This window comes from Syngnathoides biaculeatus, chromosome 7, assembly GCF_019802595.1.
Source record: "Syngnathoides biaculeatus isolate LvHL_M chromosome 7, ASM1980259v1, whole genome shotgun sequence".
NCBI classification, from domain to species: Eukaryota; Metazoa; Chordata; class Actinopteri; order Syngnathiformes; family Syngnathidae; genus Syngnathoides; species Syngnathoides biaculeatus.
In genome coordinates, this window is record NC_084646.1 from 2845487 (window position 1) to 2867473 (window position 21987).

A 21987-nucleotide genomic window follows, 5' to 3' on the forward strand; every position below is an offset into this window, starting at 1 on the left:
GATAGATAGATAGATATATAGATAGATAGATAGATAGATAGATAGATAGATAGATAGATAGATAGATAGATAGATAGATAGATAGATGACATCATCATCATATTGCTTCTCTGCGAGGGGAAATTACATTTTGGATTGGATCAGTGATTTACTAATCCCGGATCCAGGTCAGGAAGTTGTTTATTAACGAGGGCAATGGACACACTAAACGTACAAACACAGGAAGTTTGACATGCGGCCAGACTTACAGTAGAGTTTTCTGGTAGGATGTTCCAGACGGTAGACTCATAGCTCATGGTCCAGGCCAACTATGGAGTCCCCCTGAGAGAGAACACACACACAGAGGAAATGGTTTACTGAAGTCACAAAAGTCAACGCAGAAGAGACAGACGGCCTTTTATCTCCACTCTGTACCCACAATCCACTGCTTGCATTAAATCAAGTAAACAATCTGAAGTCGAACGAGAGATGACAGTTAAACGCACAGCAAATGCACGTGAACGCCGAGAGCCGCCGCTGATGATCCGAGTGGAAGTACAGTTGAAATGAACTGAGGACTATAACGCCGCTCAGTGCGTCAGAACAATCTGAGCGCACGGCTTCGGTACGCCTCTGCCATTTTCAACCCGTGATCTTCTTGACCTTCTACGCTGAAATGAACCACATTAGGATGTGCGTAATAGACTGATAGTAAATTAATTGCTTGTAAAGGATTTGCTAGATCGAGTGAAATTGATTGTTAGCAACAATAATAATGCATGCAAGCAAATGCATCTATGATGACATCTAGAAGGTATTGCTTTATTGTCTGAATCTGAGTTCACCAGTAAATAGTTAGTGCGCGGTGCCATATTTAAGCTTGATTCTCTATGACGTTGGAACAGAGACCGTTGCTAATTTTGCTCGGAGAGGATTGGGATCAGTAATGACCGCGGCCATTGAATCCGGTCGATTCGATAATATCCACGGGGATATTAGAGTGTGGAAGATGTGTGACTCGAGATGGAAGGAGAATCTGTTGTGCTCCAAGTTGGTGTTGCTGCGCATTTGCTTTCATTGTCTTTCAGTTCCCTTGGCGATCGTTGGTGGGCGGAGCCGGCTGAGCCGCACCTGCAAGCTATTGCAATGTGTAGAGTTGAAACCCCAGCAGCGATGGAATTGGACTTGTCAGATTATTGCTTGTGCCTACTACCATTGCCATTACGCATTTCTAGTATTCCGCCTTTGCCTATATCCTTGTGTCGGATCTATTCTTCGTTAGGTCACCAAACCGTTTATCCTCACTAGGGTCGCGGATGTGCTGGAACCTATCCCAGCTACCTTCGGGTGAGAGGTTGGTGTACACCCTGAACAGGTCGCCAACCGATTGTGTGTATGTATTTCTTTCTTCTTTCTTGTCCCGTCAGGGCTCGCCACAGCGTATCATCTCAGATGAACGCTCATATTTGTTTGGCATAGTTTTTTACGCTGGATGCCCTTCCTGACATAACCCCTGTGCATTTATCCGGAGAGAGAGCTGGAGCCAAACCCAGCTAACTTCGGGTGAAGGCAGACTACACCCCGAACTGGTCACCAGGCAGGCACAAGGTAGATGTCGACACCATCACTGTGCAGGAATCAATCCTATGCTGTCTGCATCAAAGGCAGGCGTGTGTACCACGACACTATCAGTGACTCAGGATGCCAACCAATTGCCAGGCACATAATAACATATAACCATTCACACCTTCACACCTACGGGCAATTTAGAGTCTTCAATTAACCTACTATGCATCTTTTTGGGATGAAGAGTAAACAAAAGTACCTGGAGAAATCCCACATAGGCACAAGGAGAACATGCAAACTCAAGATAAACGAGGTGAGATATGAACCTGGGTCCTCATAACTGTGCGGCGGACGTTCTAATCAGTCCTGCACTCTGTCACCGTGATGGCACACCATTAAATTAAAATGTCTTTCCCTTTCGGCTTGTCCCGATTAGGGGTCGCCACAGCGTGTCATCTTTTTCCATCTAAACCTATCTTGTGCATATTCGTCACCAACACCCACAGTCTTCCTGTCCTCCCTCACCACATCCATCAACCTTCTCTTTGGTCTTCCTCTCGCTCTTTTACCTGGCAGCTCCATGCTCAGCACCCTTCTACCACTCTCTGGCCTCTGGATGTACCCAAACCATTGATGTCTGCTCACTCGAAACTTGTCTCCAAAACATCCAACTTTGGCTGTCCCTCCAATGAGCTCATTTCTAGTCCTATCCAACTTGTTCACTCCGAGTGAGAACCTCAACATCTTCATTTCTGCTACCTCAGGTTCTGCTTCCTGTTGTTTCTTCAGAGCCACCGTCTCTAATCCGTACATCATGGCCGGCCTCACCACTGTTTTATAGACTTTGCCCTTCATCCTAGCGGAGACTCTTCTGTCACATAGAACACCAGACACCTTCCGCCAACTGTTCCACCCCACTTGGGACCCATTTCTTCACTTCCTTTCCACAGTCTCCATCACTGTATTGTTGACCCCAATTATTTGAAGTCTTCCACCCTTGCTATCTCTTCTCCCTGGAGCTTCACTCTTCCCCCACCGCCCCTCTAATTCATGCACCATCAAATTAAAATGTTACAAAAATTCTATAGTAATGATGCGCACCTAAATGTAATATCCCCTAACTTACGCTGTATGAATGATAACATTTGGATATCCCTGGTTAATTGAGCATTCGGCCATAAAGGGTACTCAAGTATTTTGCCTGTGACTATGTGTGGCTTGCGTCGATAAACAAAGCTACACTATTTGATGCAAATAATAATTTTGGAGACTAATTAAAGGAGCACACTTGATCGTTCATGGCACACTTATGTAACAAACCACTGTGATTGGGAATTGCTGTTCTGGAGCTAGCTTGGACTCAATCTGTCTCTACAGCGTGACCACTTCAATCACTCCAAAATAACACTTCTAAAAATTCTACACTGTGTGCCCAATTTAATTGATGAATTTTATTCCGTTGCCTGCTGGTGCTAATAAAAGGCGTGTTTAAAAACAAGAGCAAGTATGGATGCTGCACTATAATCCTTTGCAAAATCCCAACTGTGAGCAGATACAAGTGTGCCCCTCACGTGCTGCTCATGCGTGTGTTTAATCCTCAGCCAAAAACAGAAAAGCCAAGCATCTGAGCTGTGGAAATCATCAGCCACTCGGTAGAATGTCGAACGAGCTCCCATCGCAGACACACGAGGTCTGAGGCTGAGGCTGTCCACCGCTGCTCGCTTGCTGCTGCTACGTCTTGGCACCTCCAGATCATGGCCATTAATCCTGCTACTGCACCACCAAAACGCCCACACATTCATCCACACGGAGCCCGGATACTCACCCCGGCGTGGAAGAAGCAACATGCCCGCCACTCACTGCAGCAACTTGAGCACCAGAGCCTGTAAACACAACCCTCTGCTCGCAGCCTGTCTAATCCTCCTGCTTGCTTCCAGTATATTACCACTGATGGAGGGCAGTGCGCAGGAGCAGCAATAGCATCGAAAGCAGTGGTTCTGGATGTGCGAGTGTGTGTGTGTGTGCCTTGAGAGAGTCCGCCTCCATCCAAGTAAGATGCACACCCCCCCCCCCCCCTTCCACCGTCCTCTCTCATCAGCGGACCAGTGGCCTCGAAGCAACAGGACGGCGCGGCGGCGCGGCTGAGCGCAAAAACAAAGCAGCAGAATTGCCGCTTAAATGTCAAGTTAGACATTACGTGAGAAAAATGGATCTCGGGCGGGTACAAATGAAAGCATTATTGGTTTTTGTAACATTGTGTCTGGAACATGGTAAGGCATGTTCAGCACGTTTGCCTCACAGCTCTTTGGTTCAGGGTTCTAATCCTGGATTTTCCAGATCCTTTTGTGATTTGTCCAGGTGCTCCGGTTTCTTTACATGCTCCAAAAACATGCGTTATGTTCATTTCCTTATCATGGGTGTACAAACAATTATATTTTGGTGATTTTGAGAAACTGCTCCCTCAGCGTTCTGTTAAAGGTTTGCAGGGAAATTGTATTGGAGTTTGCATGATTTTCGGGGTGGCTTACCTGGTCTGTATCTCGGTAGAATAGTTCTACTCTTGCCTGGAGCAAGTTTCAGTATCCAGCCATTATTGATATCACTCAGCCTCACTGGCACTGCTCAGGTAATTCTGGGGTAGAGCCGGGGTACACCCTGAACTGGTCGCCAGTTAATCGCAAGGTCATTCACACTCAGATTCCCACCCATGGGCAATTAACCATCCATCCATTATCTACCGCTTTCCTGGGTTGGGTCGTGGGGGAAGTAGCTTCAGCAAAGATACCCAGACTTCCCTTTCCCCAGCCACTTCTTCCAGCTCTTCCGGAGGGATCCCGAGGCATTCCCAAGCCAGCCGATAGTCTCTCCAGCGTGTCCTGGGTCGTCCTCGGGGTCTCTTTCCGGTGGAACGTGCCCGGAATACCTCACCAGGGAGGCATGCAGGAGGCATGCGAATCAGATGCCCCAGCCACCTCATCTAGCTTCTCTAAATACGGACAAGTAGCGGCTCGACAATGAGGCCCTCCTGGATGACCGAGCTTCTCACCCTATCTCTAAGGGAGAGCCCGGAAACCCTGCGGAGGAAACTCATTTCCCCCATTAACCTCCCAGGGGATTTGTTGTTGATCTGGGAGGAAACCAGAGTACCCAGAAAAAAATCCACCCAAACATGTGGAGAACATGCAAACTCCACACAGGCGAGACCAGATTTGAACCTGGGTCCTCAGAACTGTTGGGTAAACAGTCACTACTGTACATCTTGGAACCAACACATGTAGTAAGCTGGGAATCTTTACTTGAGGATCACAATCACGGCATGTCGGCCGCCAGTCGTTAACCTCCGAAAAGCATTGGCCGAAAAGTGCGTATTTCCCAGCTTCTTTAAACATCTCAGCAAGGTCTGTTTTGCATCAGCACATCAGGGCTGGCTTATCCCGTGTTGTGTGGGCAGAAATTTACACAATTGTGCACTGTGGTATTGATTGCAGCACTGGCACGCAGTTCACCATCAGCATTTTTCAGGTAATTTATCAGCGATGTCGTCAAAATTAATGAAGTTGTGTGTTACTTTAGGAACAAACCGAGTCTGCCGGGTTGACAGCTTTACAGCATGTTAAAGGCAGGGATGGAGAAACAAAGACATTGTGAAACCTTTGCACACTTATGAACGCTATCTATTGGCCGGACCTGCATATTGCTTATCAAAGGAACCGTTGACAAAGGTTCTTCCACAGCTGTCGTGTCTCGCTGTTTACATGTGTTCAATAAACACATTGTTGTTTTGTCCTTTTTTATTGTGTTCTTTGGTAGATAAATCCTCCAAAGTGGCCATTACTATTACGTGATGTTTCATGGGTGCCCACAGATTAGAAGTACCGTAATTTTCAGCATACAAACCGCGACTTTATCCACACGCTTTCAACCCTGCTGTTTATGCGGTGATGCAGTAAATTTGTGCATTTTTTCTGCCCTTTCTAAGGTGAGAATGAGATATATGTGCCGAAGAAGTGACTCTTACCGGTCCTGTTAGCACTGCGCTAGCGTTAGCGCTGTGCTAGCATGTTGCTGCTGTGTTACTGGCGTGTCTCAGTGATATTTACCGGTAAGTTTTATTTTAACTTGCAGTGTTCGTGTTAGCACTAGCTTTAGCGTGGCGCTAGCGTTAGCACTAGCATTAGCTAGCGATAAACTCTTTCTGTTTACCATCTTTCTTTGTAAATATCTCACGGGTTTCAATGTGGGCACTTGCGGCTTTTACACAACTGCAGTGTATGTATCTAACAAATGGTATTTCCTTTACAAATGTACTCGGTGAGGCTTGTAACCAGGTGCGCTCTGTAGGCCGTGAATTACAGTAAATTAAATCAAAACCAATTGTATTTGTATAGCACTTTTCATACATTGATCCATAGCGCTAACCCACTCTTTTGAATTAGCTGATCTCAGAGCCTTGTGAAAGGTAACAATGAAGTAAAATGCTTGTGAAATGGATATTGACTGTTAGTCGCAGGCGTCTTTCCACTTGACGCAGATGCGTGTCAAACAACTGGCTTATTTTCATATAACCGTTAGCGCATGTCATGCCTGGGACGCAAATGCCACAACATCACATGTTTTTTTTTTTTTTGCCATGTGGAAAGCTATAAAGCCAACAAGGCATCCACACATACAAGTTTGAGTAACGTTGGTTATCGCACGCAATGCGACCACATACGGACTTGAGCACTCGCCCCCACACCATCCTCACAGATTGAGAGCTGAGTGTGCTACCACTTGACTAAAAACTCTAGACTGCAGCAGCATCTCACTGTGTGTATCCCTAAATATTAAAAAAATATACTTTGTTAGTAAAATATTTTCCTCCCTCTTTGGCTTCTTTGTTGAAAATGATATTGATGTACTGTATTAATCATTGTTTAAATCAGGGCTGTCAAACTCATTTTTGTCACCGGCTGCATCTTAGTTATGACTTCCCTTGGATGGCCGCTACAAGTGTGAACCCATACAAATGAAAGATGACCTCATAAAATTGCATAAATTATACCAAACACATTGATGAATAACCCCCCTTTAAAATTGGAACCCTTTAAAAACATGTTTTCCAACTACTGTATTACATTTCTTTGCAAAGGGAGATTAATAAAAAAAAAAAAAATGATTCCAATGTTAGTACACCAGACCCACAGGAATTTTTTATCTGTTTTCACGGGCCATATCAAATGATGTGGCGGGCCGGATCTGGCCCCCGAGCCACCAGTTTGACACCGTGCTTTAAATCTATCAAAAGGGCCTTCATTTGATGAAGATTCTGACACATTTAAATGGGGTCTTGAATGGTCTCCAAACATGTCCACCCAGACAAGACACTGCTGTGATGTTCGAGGCCTCGTTCAGTCATCACGTGATTTTCGGCACTTTCATTTTCAAGTGTCGAAAAAAAAAGACTTTGCCACCTCTTAATTTGGTCGAATCGGATTCGAGCAGACGCCCTCGAGCATTCCATCCCCAGTTCAAGGTAACTTGACTATCTTTATCTTTTCACAGACTTGTACTTCAGAATATTAATCGGTGTAGATCTGATTTACCAACCCAATATATTTTGTGAAATTATGCAAAATTAAGTAAAATATCACATTAATTATATACAGGGTTTGTCTTGGATTTCCACCATTTTTTCCACACTCGGTTTTAACCCGATCTGGCATCGACTTTTATAATAATTTGGTGCGTGTGGTACATTCAACTCTAATAGTAATATCATGAAAAATCCAAACAATAACACCAGCCATGACTAAGACACACGATTTGAATGATGAGATATCAAAGTGATGCTTATTATTCATACAGGCTTTTTCCCCCCTCCCTTTTGCATACTGTCAAAGGAGGGACTTGGGTGCTGATTTTGCTGTTGTTTACTGATGTTCGTTAACTGTTATTCAAAAATTATTTATTGTTGTCTTTCTTGTTTTTGTAAATAAAGTTCAACGTGAATTCTGTCTTTATTACAGAGACGGACATGGGTTATTATTTGTTTTTCCACATTGGATAGTAAAACGTATAGTTGTAAGGCGACCTTTTTTACTTGTTCTGTGGGATGATATTATAGTACGTAGGATTTCCAATGTAGCGTTGAGCCGCAGGGGTGAAAGGACCACAACGGGAGGCGGCTAAATCTCCCACCTGCGCGCAAACTAAAAGGTGCCGTGAATGAGTCGAACGGCAGATGTTACAGTACGATCGAAAAGGTCCGTCATCATGAATGAATAAAGGTCACAGAATTAAAGACATCTGAACAGGCTACCCTGACTTTTGCTCCAGCTTGTCTTGATGTCATGTGATGGAGGTCGTTTTTTATTTAATGCTGACGTCTAGGTGACATGTGGCCAATGAGCAAACGCTCTCCATGCAGCAATGGACAGTGGACCTTTAGATGATTGGCTGATGCGTTGTGCGTTGTAGTTGTCACACAGGTGGGACGGAGGTGTTGAAACTCACTGTTTCAAAACACAACAACATTGTGAACCATCCATTCATCCATTATCTTAGCCGCTTCAGAAGGGTTGCGGGAGTGTTGGAGCCTATCCCACCTGTCAAGGGGCAACAGGCAGGGTACAACCTGAACTGTTTTCCAGCCAATCGGAGGGCACATGAAGACAATAGTCGCACTCACAATCACACCTAGGGGCAATTTAGAGTGTCCAATTAATGCATATTTTTGGGCGAAAACTGGAGAAAACCCAAGCAGGCACGAGGAGAACATGAAAATTCCACACAGGGAGTGCCAGGATTGAACGCTGGTCCACATAACTGTGAGGCCACTGCTTTACAGCTGCGCCACCGTACCGCCTGTGTGAATCATCCATCCAACCATTGTCCAAGCCGCATATCCTTACAAGGGTATCGGGAGAGCTGAAGCATAACTCAGCCAGATTCAGGGGAAAGGCGGACTACATCCTGATCTGGTCGCCAGGCAGTCTCAGGGCAGATATCAAGACCATCACTGAGCAGGAATCGATCCCACGCTGCCCGCATCAAAGTCAGCCGTGTGTACCGCTACACCATCAGTGGCCCTCATTGTGAACTATCCATCCATCCATTTTCTTTTTACACTTATCCTCACAAGTGTCGTGGGGAATGATGGAGCCTATCCCAGCTGTCATAGGGCTGGGGGGGGGGGAGATACTCCTTGAACTGGTTGCCAGCCAATAGCAGGGCACATTGAGACAAACAGCTGCACTCACAATCACACCTAGGGGCAATTTAGACTGTCCAATTAATGTTGCATGTTTTGGGGATGTGGGAGGAAACCGGAGTGCCCGGAGAAAACCCAGGCAGGCAAGGGGAGAACATGCAAACTCCACACAGCCGGGCCCGGGATCGTACCCGGGTCCTCAGAACTGTGAGGCCAACGCTTTACCAGCTGAGCCACCATGAACCATGTTAAATGTTATTTTTTGATATATGAACTGCTTAAAAACAGGCCACAAAAGCCCCCCAGGCCATAGTTTGGACACCACAGTTTGAATTTATCCATCGGCGTGGTGTGGATGTTTCTCTATATGACCCCTGTAACTGGTCGGCGACCAGTCCAGGGTAGGATAGGCTCCAGAACAACTGTGCCTCTAATAGGACAAGCACAACGGAAAATGGATGGATAGATGTCTGTGCCGAAGTTCGCAAGAAAATCGTCAATCAAAAGGAAGAATAAAAAGGGGTACCGAGTGGATTTATTTTAGGTACAACATGGAAACGGTCTGTCAGATTTATTGAACTGTGTGATCATGCATTAAGTGACGATGAGCGTTTAGGTCGACCTTAACATGTGGTCACTTCACAATATTGAGATGACTTTATTGATTCTCATCAGTCCGCCGCCTTTCTCAATAATAGCGCGTTTAGTTTTGTTTCGACTTTTAATTTCACCTGCCACACATTGTTATATACCGGTAATATCACTTATAATTGCTAACAGATAAAGGGGTCTCTCCATCTGCAGCTGACGTTAATATAGTTTCATAAATAATACAGACGAGTGACACAATAGCGAAATGATTGTGTGCAGACAAAGTGAGACCTCAGTTGAGTACCCAATGCTTAATCGACTTCACTTATGATTTGCATTTTGATTGGATTCGTCCTTCTTTTTGACCATTTCGCATGATTTTAACATGAACCTATTCACGTGCAGTATATATATTATAGCATAACTCTAAGATCTGTATGATGCGGCCATATTTCAGCAATAGTAATCGATTCCAAGCAAAATTGCGGGGCATTCAAAGAGCATCGAAGACCCAAGAATTGAGATGCACGGCGAAATGCACTTCATCGATGACACGGCGACGTCTGGATGCACGAATGCAGCCATGAAGACACTCGACATCGAAGGCATTCATACACCGCACGCGTCCCCCCCTTAAAAAAAAATAAAAAATGCCCACATCGACACCCATGGCACTTACCTGCTCTACCTGCGTGGTCCGGCCAGAGGCGGAGAGTGGCGAACCACGGGAAAAACCTGCCGAGATCACTTTTGAATGTGGAGAATTTTCAAAAGGCTTTTAGGTATTTATGAATGGGAGCCCCCCTGCGTTTAGGACACGCCCACCGGCCAGTCCGACTGGCGTCACCAGTGAGGGAAAGACAAGCGGCACGACGCTTGCGCGGTCTATCTATCTATCTATCTCTATCTATCTATCTATCTATCTATCTATCTATCTATCTATCTATCTATCTATCTATCTATCTATCTATCTATCTATCTATCTATCTATCTATCTATCTATCTATCTATCTATCTATATCTATCTATCTATCTATCTATCTATCTATCTATCTATCTATCTATCTAGAAAACAGTCCCAGAATGACCCTCAGTTAAGTTGCAATGACGAAAAAAAAGATGTTCAGCATATACAAGTTAAAACTTTGATTTAAAAAAAAATCATTACATGGATAAATCTCATTCAATATGTTGTCAATTGTGATTATGGCGTTGAAGTTAAGTGTCTTTGTCTAAGTCATTTCTATCAGTTTTTTTAAATTTTGTAACAGTAATATAGTGCCCTCTTCTGGCAAAAATAAGTAAACTTCCTGTTTCAGGTAAATTATCATGACAAACATTATTTTTGTTATTTAAATCCATAATGAATGAGGTTTTTTTTTAAGAAAAAGACAGTTTTTCATTATTTTCTTCAGTCTGTTGTTGACATCAGTCTATAGTTCTGAAGCCCTTTACTTCCGGTATAACCTATCACCGAAAAGACTACATTACCCAATAGCGCCGCGCCGCCGTAAAGCCTTGTGGGTAGGTTAGCAGCGTCCTTGTCCACCAAGCGCACACGGATTGGCTTCGCGCTCGGGTTTTGGGGGGTGTCTGTCATTCACTAGTACTTGAACTAAATTGGAATTGTCCAACATGATGGCAGCAAGATTTCTCCGCCGTTCTCTCCCCGTACTGAGGCAAGCGCGCTGTTACGCCGAGGCTGTCTCTGGTGCCCCGCAGATGTCCTTCACTTTCGCCTCCCCGACGCAGGTAGCCGCGGCGTTGGAAATGCTAGCCGGGCCTTGCTAGCGTTAGCGGAACAGTTTGCTCAATATTCGCTTAAATGTATTATCAAACTTTGTCAAAAATCTTCGACAGTGTATGTCATTTGCTTGTTTTTCTTGCATTTGTGTCAATACTTTTTTCCATGCTTCATTTTTAAAAATAAATGCACATTTTGGAGTACTAGCAATGCTGACCGAGCTAGGTCAGCCAGATGACATGATTATTTGTTATTGACCTGCGGCGGAACTAATTATAACCACGTTAGTTAAAAAATTATTGTTGTGTATATGTCATTTAAAGTACTTTACGTTTGTTTATACAATATGAGGCCAACTTGACATTTTAACTTTGCTCTCAACCTTGACTTCTACTCCATGGACAGTTACACACCTGAACCTTCTGGCGTCCAATACAAGAGATATGTGGCAATTACGGCACCCATGCCCAGTGTGGGTGGAAAAATTGAGTTGTATTGCATGCTCCCATATATCATTTCTCAAACTACTTCTATATAGTCTTAAAGTAATCCTACAACAATGCCTTTATATAGAAATGGTTGGTTGTGAGGGTCCAGATGTGCATGACACTGCTTAACATCACAAAAATAGTAATTGCTCCATTCTCTTATCCAATCTATTGACGACTCAGTGATGCTTAGATACCGTCATTATTCAAATGAATATATTTCAAATGACTATGATTAGTTTTTCACTGATGGTGTCGTGGTACACAAGCCTGACTTTGGTACGGGCAGCGTGGAATCAATTCCTGCTCAATGATGGACGCGATATTTGCCATGTGGCTGACGGGCGATCATTTTAGGGTGCAGTCTGCCTTTCGCCTGACGTTAACTGTCATACGCTCCACCACTCTCGTCACTCATGTGAGGATAAGTGGCTTTGAGAATGAATGAATAGAATTAATTGAACACTTAGCATGCCATACATGAATCAGCTAGCTATTAGCAGATGACCAACTGTTGTCTTCCAATAATGATCTGGACTATTTAACAAGTGTTTTGGGTGTTTGGTATGGAAAGAACATAAAAAGGCAGATTTTCATGAAATAGTTCTTCAACAAAATTCAGGAAAAAATAAATTGGCAAATATATACTTTAGTTCACTATCAACACTCTGCAGGAGTTTTGTGAAACATCTATCAAGTTGACAATTCCCATCATATTTCTTTTGTCATATTTGCAGGTGTTCTTCAAAGAGGCCAGTGTGAAGCAGGTGGACGTGCCCACACTGACTGGCGCGTTTGGTATCCTCCCTGCCCACGTACCCACCTTGCAGGTCCTGCGGCCCGGCGTTGTCACGGTGTTCAGCGACGACGGCGCCGCTGCTAAATACTTTGGTAAGGTAGACATGACAAATAACAGAATGCTTGTTTTTATTTTTTCCTTCCTTATTAATTAACCCCCACCCCCTGCCTCCCTGTTTGTCATGTAGTTAGCAGCGGGTCCGTAACAGTCAATGCCGATTCTTCAGTGCAGCTGCTTGCTGAGGAGGCTGTACCGCTGGACCAGCTGGACATAGCTGTGAGTGAAATAAAATGCATTCTTTAAAAAAAAAAAAAAATAAGCCATTCATGGGCAGGGTGGTAATTTTTTGCCTTATTGAGATAAGTGTCCTAACAGGCCACAATAAATGGTTAAGTTATATGATAACTTTACTAATTTATAATCTCGTCGCAAAAATGGGACTCTCCCCGCAAGAGGGTACTTGGGTTTTCTTGGTAGATCGTCCCAAAAACCAGAATCAGATTCAAACACTTAAATATATTGATATACTGAAGGATATAATGCGTGAAAATCATGATGTCCCAAAAATGGGACGCTGCCCACAAATGGGTTAATGGGTTTCATAAATTCACAATAAAAGGTGTGGGACTTATGTGAGCTGCCGGGTTGCGTGTTACGTTGGTTTCAAGATTTATTGTAATTTAATGTCCAAAATTTAGACATTTAAAGTGTATCTTTTCTTAAACAAATTGGGTTAAACGTCAAATTTACCCACTTAAGTGTTTGACAGTTGAGGCTCTCTGACACTTTTTGTCTAAATTAAAAACTATTGTATTGGAAATGTGATGTCTTTGTGTTATGGGCAGCCTTAAAGACACTGCTTGCATCCAGGAAAAACAGTCCAATGCGACTCTGTGATAGATTTGAATTGATTTAAAAAGATTTGAAAGATGGGGGTGTCCTCATCGATGTTTTTGAGCCATTCTTAATTAGCGGCGTGTGTTCGGGTATGCCTCAAGCAGAGATGTGCTTTTTGGCAGCAGAAAGCACTCTGTGAACCCTGTAAGATTTCAAAGGACCTCTCGTTTTGATCTGCCGAGGCGTCCATGATGACCTGTTTGGTCGTCTTTGCAGATGAATTTGACCGTTTAAATGTCAGGCTTGTTAATGCTCCGCCGCGCTATCAACGCTGCCCCCTTTTTGACCTTGGGCAACGCCACTGTCAACTTCACTCCGAAGGACTCCATGAGGTTTTATTTTATTTATTTATTTTTTTAACCCCCCATCCCCTTCTGCGATTATGCGGAAACAATGTGCACAAGGGCCATGCTGCTAATAAGGAGGGAAAGGTCATTCACTGTTGAGTTATAGCAGATGTGTCAAATCCCTACTGGGCGACCTTTAACTTCCAGCCTTGTTTGGCATTTCTACTTTCTAATCGCCGCTGTGACAAATTGAGCTTTCAGAGCAAACGCGGCAGTTCTGATTTTTCTCCAGCCGACTTTTGTCACAAGTTGCCTTCCGCCGGGTCGTACTCTGTCCCCTTTTGAAGGTGATAGGTTGTACAGATTTTACTTGTCCCTGCCGCCAGGATTCATCCATCCATCCATTTTCTCTGCCACTTATCCTCACGAGGGTCACGGGGAGTGCTGGAGTCTATCCCAGAGGTCAATGGGCAGGAGGCACGGTACACCCTAAACTGGTTGCCAGCCAATCGCAGGGCACATTGAGACAAACAGCTTCACTCACAATCATACCTAGGGGCAATTTAGAGTGTCCGATTAATGTTGCATGTTTTTGGTGTGAGGGAGGAAACAGGAATGCCTGGAGAAAGCCCACACAGGCACAGGGAGAACCTGCAAACTCCACACAGGCGGGGCCGGGATTGAATCCGGGACCTCAGAACTGTGAGGCCAATGCTTTACCAGCTGAGACACCGTACCCCCTAGGATCAATTAGCATTTTTTTTTTCTTAAACTTGCTGATCGGTGAACGCCCCCAAAAATTCTGATTCAGAGTGAACAATTCTTTGGCTGTAGTCTCTCAGCACTGTATTTGTCCATTCACGTTTTTCTCCATTCCCTGTTCTTCCTCCTTCAGGCTGCCAAGGCCAACCTGGAGAAGGCTCAAGCTGACCTGGCAGGTACATCCGATGAAGTGGCAAGGGCAGAAGTTCAGGTCAGCATCGACGCCAACGAGGCCATCGTCAAGGCGTTGGAGTAGACATCCCCTGGGGTAAGGCCCACCACCCAACTTTATCCACTAGTTCACCGGCACGGAAAAAAATACCGTACAAGTTGATTCATACTCCCCAGCCACTTCATTGGGTAGAACACACTAGTAGTAGTAGTTTTTTGACACACACTTGTACCTTGTAATATCAGTTTAATCGGTTCTGTGACTGATCTCAATTGCTATGAGGTCCGATAGCATCATCTAGTGGCTGTGTATATGACACTCGTTCCATCCTTACATTGTCAGTCAACACAAAGCAAAACAGTTGACAGTGTGACGACTTATAGCTCAGAAAAGTTGTAATTTGATGCACTCATGAGATAAAGAAAAACTGTAAAGGGCTTTAAAAACATACCTCAGAGAGTTCAGTGGAATGATAGCGTATACGGTGTAGTCTTAATTGTAGGGGATGGACCAACCCGGACCGTGAATAGCAAAAAATCTGTGGCCTCATAATTGCAATAGAAATTTTAACCTTGCAAAATTCTCGAAAAAAGCAGGAATCAATAAGTTTTTTGGAGGTTGACCCTCCCCCACACAAAAAGTAAAATGGGGAAAAAAAATAATCAGTGAATCCTTTGTTTGAATTTTGTTGCCCTGATATTTCACGTGGAAGTAAATACAAGAGGCTTGTTCGTGAGATTGTTGCTGTTTGTTCGCATGTCTTGTTCCATCTGATTGGGCGTGGTTTTCACAGATAGTGAGTTGGTTGAAGAAGAAGATGAATGAATGATGACTCCATGAAAATGGGGTACCATTGCTTTGCTACTGCTGCTAGACTGAAAGCATTGTTTACCGTCAAGGTAATCAGCAGCATAATTTACTGTGCCAGTCAACCAGTTTTTCCAAGTTAGGATTGTCTGCTTTTGGTGAGGTTGTAGGAATGGACCTTTCCGACCTGTCAATCACTCGTCCAATAATAGCCAATCAGATAGCCGCATTGTATTAACCCCTGGCTTGACCCGGTAACTCTTGTCTTGATGTCCCACAAACAATGCTAGTTATCAGTTGCGTGCGCTTGGAAAAGTTGTTACGCAGAAAATGGTCCTCAGATGCGCTTGGGGAACGTGCAATTCTGATGAAAGATATCCGGCTTGGTTACAAGGGGCCCGCTTGATTTCATTTTCCAAAGCCTAAAACACATTTGAGGAAGTGTCTACGATGGATTAAGGCTCGCGGAAGAGCACGCGTACAATTTAGTGTGGACAATAACAAGCACCAGGATGTATGTTCGAAGGTAAGTGAGGGAGAAGTATCTTCTCTGAGTTTGATGGAATTATCAGTGCTTTATAAATTGCAGGAGCACAACTTTCACTTTGTTAGTGTATCACTGACCTGCTGAATTAAGTGTGTAATGTTTTATGCTAAAGAGTCGGCTTAGTGATACTAAATGTGCAATGTCATGCAAGAAAAATGTCCATTTGGCTATTTGTATCGGATCAGACTTTTAAGACGGGGCACTGGATTCCATTATGAGCCAAGTCAAATGAATACACCCACTCACTTATAAAGACTACAATGATATTACTCGTGATATTTCCAAGTAAAAAGTACTCACCCTGCTTTAAATGCCAATACGATACCACTATTTTATCCTGTTGGATTTCAATATAAATTTGTGAGGCGTCAAACTTTTTTGCATCAATCGCCAACTCAGACATTGCCTCCGGCTCCATCCAAAATCTTAATTCTGTGTACATATCCTTGCGTGAAATAGTTGAGACATCTCTGTAGAACTCTCTTGGACAAGTCTGACGCATTTGGCAAAAAACATACCCTGATAATATGTGGAATACATGATAGAGAATCCACTTCAAACCGGTTATGTTTAGTCGCCATTTTGGAAGATTGTGGGACATTGCAACTGTAGCTAGGAGGGGGGAGATCGCCAATCGGAAAGGTCCATTGTAACCTCAGCAATGACTGTTTTTTTTTTGTATGCATCGCTCGTTAAGTGATTGGTTATTAGAGGTAATGGTGTCTCTGGTCTGGTACCCTCACGCTGCGTAACTAAATTTCAGACGTTCACCATGACGATCATGTCTCCAAGCTTAATTGCAGTGAGCCACTGCTCTTTTATAGTCTGATTTGATTTGTCTTAGTTACCCAATGAAGTGGCCACGTTGAGATATTTAAGAGCTCATCGATAATCTGATTGCATTTTGTGATTGTTTCAACTGAGTTTTTTTTTCCCCCCTTGTTCTTTCAGGTCATCGTTGCTCTTTTTTTTTGGTTGTTTTTGGGTAGAACGGCCTTTCAGCATCTCCAGCTGTCCTGTGAATTCCATGCTTGCTTTGTACAGTGGACGAAAAAAACAAAATAAATTTATTTGGAATTATGTGGTGACCTTTTGCGTGGTTGTTTTTCTTAAACGTAACCTTCTCACTACTTCCTCTCGTTGCTGTGTGGCTTTTCCGCCTGTTGGTGGCAGCAGATTTCAGCTAAATGGGAAGAAAGGAAGTGTAGTGCTGTACTGTGTCAGATCATCTGATTATTATTTAACTGACCTTTAAACATTCCTTCAAGGAATTAAAACACCACTTCGAGATGCAATAACACATCTGTTTGTTATTAACGATGACCTCCTGGGCTTTGCTCATCAAGCTGGAAAAAGACCACCATTACCCGGTCTGTGGTAAACTGGGACCCTCTCCTGTTTCATAATCAACTTGGAGTTCCAGTTCATTCATTTACGAGCTGCATTCAAACCAGTTTGTTTTGAATGTCGGGACTCTTGAGGCCCCTCAACACATTGGCACATGCAATGAAGGCGCTTTATTTTTTTTTTATTACCAGCCAAACACACTTGGAGGCCTTATGCGAAGGTTAGGCGTCTCGCTTCCTTGTGAATCCATAAACACAATATTATTTTAAATCATAGCGTGGACCTGCGGGCTGGCGTCTCAGATCAGTAATAAAAATAACCAGTTCTCGACAGCTCACGGAGCAATCCGTTGGTACTCTTTCATCAAATTTTTCAATCTGCTTGTGGGCACGAGTAACACTTCAGACAGGCTGGATGAAACGCATCACAAGCAGCGATTTCATGCGTTTTTATGCAGGGGTGTTGGTGTTTTTGTTGCAGTTTGGTTAAGGGGATGCAGGATACAAGTGAAGATAATTGCTGAAAATGTTGCAAAAGTAAAAATGTAGCATAGTACTTAGTTGTGTAAAAATTCAACTTTTCAGTTTTCCTGATTTTTGTGTGTAGCTAAAATTGGTGAATTGCATCCCCGCCCCATATAAGAACTCGAGCACTTTCATTTGCATGCAGTTGGTTAGCTAGCTACGACTACACCTAGAAAATGCATCTTCATGTTGAACACTCTAGGGGTGTGGCTGCTTTAGAGTGCCTCGTTGTACGCTGTAAGTGTCCGCACATCACGGACAGAACCAGAGAGCAATGGATTTTTTTTTCCCCCGATTTTTAAAGTATCATTTTATGCACAATGCCAGATATTCGTATTAGCGCATTTTGACCAACACTTATCATAGTCATGAGTAACTTTTAAAATGTGATCAAATTCATGTCTCGTTTAAGGTATACTTATTTTTTTTAAGAAATACGGTGAGAACCTGCGTTCCACATTGCCTTTATTTTTTTTGATGATAGAACATTTCCTCCCCCCGTCACTAAAAATGAATTTCAGAGGCTGGATGACATCAGCTGTTCTCATGGCCACAAATGTCATTCTTCACACATCACCCCCCCAGTGTCTGCAATGTGTCTCCCATCCCCCCTCCGGCCCTCCCCTCAAAATAGAAGATTCTATGTCTGGTGCACATGTGACGATTTCCAGATAGCGGTAATCGTCAAATAGCATGACCAGAACCCATTTTTGACCCCAGCCCTTTACTCTTGTCATGGATCGCATGTGATCTTCATCAGACTGAATGACTCCAGTCACTTAAAATTTCACAATTTATCTCTTTCATAAGATGCTCTTTCGAGTCGTAATAAATTATGGGGCCCACTTTACATGCCTCGCTGTTGACATTTCACTCCTCGTGTTAGTGATCATTCATGCAGCGAACCGCACAGCAGAACTGTTTGTTTGCCCGCCGCGCTTCTGAAAAGAATGAGATGCTCTAATTGGTAGTGATTATGAAAGTTTTACATAAAACAGAGGAAGGGAAGATTCAACTCAAGATAGCATATTTTCAGACATAGCTGGCCGAGGGCTTTGGTCTAAGCTTACTTAACTGGAAAGGCGGCAGATATTAGCCATCAATGGCATCTGTGAAATTCTTTCGTTTCTTCGTGGAAACATGACAAATGTGAAATTTGCCCACCAACTGTCATGAGTAAGCCTACAAAATAAGCATCCACAACAAGTGTCTGAAAAGACAGGAAGTCTGCCATTTTAAAATTAAGTGGCTATTTTAGGCCATTTCCAGGGCTCATATATATATATATATATATATATATATATATATATATATATATTTGTTTTTTTTTTTGTCGTTTTACCACCAAATTATCAAGTATATCAGGTAGACATGACTTTGTCTTCCAGTCCTCTAGCTCAGGGTTCGGGAACCTTGTAGGCTGAGAGAGCCATAAATGCCAAAATGTAATTTCAAAAGAGCCATGCAATAGTTTAAAAACTAAATGCAGGTGTATTTAAGCCAGTGATTCTTAGTGTGCCGTGGTACATTAGTGTGCTAATTGCTAAAAAAAAAATATTCCAAGAAATAATGTATCTTTATTCATCTATTTATGCCAGTGAGGGACAATGACAGACAGAAAAATCCTCTTTTTTTAGATGGCAGGAAGTACATATAGTAATTAATTGATCCATTTTTGGTGACATTTAGTTTTGTTGGTGTGCCATGGGATTTTTCAATTGTAAAATATGTGCCTTGGCTCTATAAGTTTTTTTTCGGCTTGTCCCTTTCGGGGTGGGATCTTTGGCACAATTTTTAACGCCGGATGCCCTTCCTGACGCAACCCTTCTCAGGGAGTGGAGGCCCCAGTGGGATACGAACCCACAACCCCTGGTTTACCAAACCACTGCTCTAACCACTGAGCTACGGGGCCTCGTGCCTTGGCTCTATAAAGGTTGGAAATCAATGTTTTTAAGCATTTATGTAGCTAGAGTCTAGGTTAATGCTAAGACATACAGTACAACCTCAGTTGTCGACCACAATCCGTTCCAGACGGTGGTTCGAAAAGCGATTTGTCCGAATCGATATTTGCCATTACAAATGTAGCTACCAGGACACGTTTGCGTACAGAGGCTGCGTTAAACACAATAACAACACGTGTCGTGGGTCAGCTGGTCGGGCCGCATGCGTTGTGATTTCCGGGTTTTGTCCGGGGTATTCAGGTACCGATTCACGTTCGAAAACCGAAGAAAGAAAATCTCGAAATTTTCGTTTGAAAACGGATTTGTTCAAGAACGGAGACGTTCGAAAACAGAGTATTCACTGTAATTGGAAATGACAGATGGGCTCATGAAAACGTGCAGGCAGAAAATACCATTTATCCTTGCAAACAATTTCATCTCCTTCATTTATGTCCTTATTTCTGTGTTATACTGTGCCCAGGGCACACACATCAGAAGAAGCACCACATCATACATTAAATTGATGCAAGAAAATGGATAAAAAAAGATTCACATTTCTTTGCATTGCTGTCTTTTGTTAGTTGTAAGAAAACATCCATCCATCCATTTTCTTTTGCTGCTTATCCTCACGAGGGTCGCGGGGAATGCTGTATCCTATGCCAGCTGTCAACGGGCAGAAGGCGGGGTACACCCTGAATTGGTTGCCAGCCAATCGCAGGGCACATACAAACTGTTGCACTCACAATCACACCTAGGGAAAATGTAGTTTAGTGTAGTCTAACCCTAACCCACGTAGGCACGGGGAAAACATGCAAACTCCACACAGGCGGGGGCAGGATCGAACCCGTGTCCTCTGAACTGTGATGCCAATGCTTTACCAGCTGATCCACCATGCCGCCAGATAACATGAGTGTTACAAAAATAATTTTGGGGTAGAGGTTGGAATGGATTAATATCTTGTGTATTAATTTGCATGGTGAAGGATTATTTGAAACATAAGTGTTTTGTGTTGCGAGCATGGTTATGTAACCAATTAAACTTGTATCTCAAAGCAGCAATGTATTCTGTCCAAAGGCCACCATGGACACATACTAGCTGTTATCCATCCAGCCATTCATTTTCTTTTGCTGCTTATCCTCACGAGGGTCACGCGAGTGCTGGAGCTTTTCCCAGCTGTCAAGGGGCAGGAGGCGGGGTACACCCTGAACTGGTTTCCACCCAATCGCAGGGCACATCGAGACAAACAGCCACACTCACAATCGCACCTTGGGGCAATTTAATGTCCAATCAATGTTGCATGTTTTTGGGATGTGGGAGGAAACCGGAGTGCCCGGAGAAAACCCAGACAGGCACGGGGAGAACATGCAAATTTCACATAGGCAGGTCCGTGATTGAACCCTGGACCTCAGAACTGTGAGGCCAACGCTTCACCAGGATAGCTGTTATATTATGATTTTATATTAGCCATTATTTAGATAAATGTTGTCCATTGCCACCATCTTGTGGCCTCTACAGACAATTATAGTACGGTAGAAACCTTTTTAGGAGGACATCAACTATTATTTGTGGCTTAAGAATAGGTATTACGATTACAACCGCTCCACTTCTTTCTACACAAAGTGTTTTTTTCTTTTTACTCAGTAAATATGGTCAAGCACAGCCAAGCGCAGATAAAGTTGAGAACAGAGGCCTCGGCGGAAGGTCCAAAAAGGATGAGAGGTCTCCGGAGAGCGGTGTTGATTGGTGTTCCGACCTTTCGTTGGGAGACTTTGTTGCAGACTCTCTCCGTCAGCTGTCAGCTCCTCCCGTGCAGCCTGGCAGTGGGAGGGAGGCCGTGACACTCGCTTCCCACCACTCTGCCCTCTCATGTGCCATCCATCCCTCCGTTCTCGCAGACCCCCCCCCGTGCAACACAAACAACCCACCCACCCGTCCATCCGCACATTCAGACGCTTGCCTCCACACGGCGCGTTCCAGCCAGGTAGCAGCGCTATAAATAGCAAAAGTGTGGGCATTTTGGGGAGAAGATGGCAAAGCCGGCCGTTAAAGGGTTGGGATAATCCGCTGCTTTTCTGATGTGCGGGTACCAACACGTCATTATCACGGATGCTTTGGTCGCAATCATATCGCCCACTTCTGCTGCGCTACATTTTATAAACACTTTTTTTTTCTTTTTTGATTTACGTGACAAACAAAAGCTGTTGTCTTTAGTGGCATATTGTCTCGTTCACACCTGCGCAACAATGTAGCGCGGTTAGTTTTCCTGCCAACTCTCGGCGAGCTGCCTTGGCAGAAAAACAAACATACAAAGAAGTTCGGTTTCTACTGAGCCCCACAAATGGCCG

At 43.7% G+C, this 21987-nt stretch overlaps 2 protein-coding genes across 3 annotated transcripts in view; one reads left to right on the forward strand and one right to left on the reverse strand.

Moving 5' to 3' along the window:
* Positions 1 to 10127, reverse strand: part of cbarpb (CACN subunit beta associated regulatory protein b) — a 30641-nt gene extending 20514 nt beyond the window's left edge. Inside the window, exons 1-2 of the mRNA XM_061825890.1 lie at positions 10008 to 10127; positions 249 to 321 (exon numbers count right to left, since the gene is read on the reverse strand). Coding sequence (XP_061681874.1) covers positions 249 to 296 — 48 coding nt within the window. The 5' untranslated portion in view covers positions 297 to 321; positions 10008 to 10127. The remainder of the gene's footprint in view (positions 1 to 248; positions 322 to 10007) is intronic.
* A 703-nt stretch (positions 10128 to 10830) lies between these two features.
* Positions 10831 to 21987, forward strand: part of atp5f1d (ATP synthase F1 subunit delta) — a 41501-nt gene continuing 30344 nt past the window's right edge. Inside the window, exons 1-5 of one of the 2 annotated variants that reach the window (XM_061826148.1) lie at positions 10831 to 11080; positions 12298 to 12451; positions 12547 to 12635; positions 14439 to 14573; positions 16783 to 16911. In XM_061826148.1, the coding sequence (XP_061682132.1) occupies positions 10964 to 11080; positions 12298 to 12451; positions 12547 to 12635; positions 14439 to 14561 (483 nt within the window). In that variant the 5' untranslated portion in view covers positions 10831 to 10963 and the 3' untranslated portion in view covers positions 14562 to 14573; positions 16783 to 16911. Of the gene's footprint in view, positions 11081 to 12297; positions 12452 to 12546; positions 12636 to 14438; positions 14574 to 16782; positions 16912 to 21987 lie in introns of those variants that run through there. The other variant, XM_061826149.1, reaches the window with a different exon arrangement.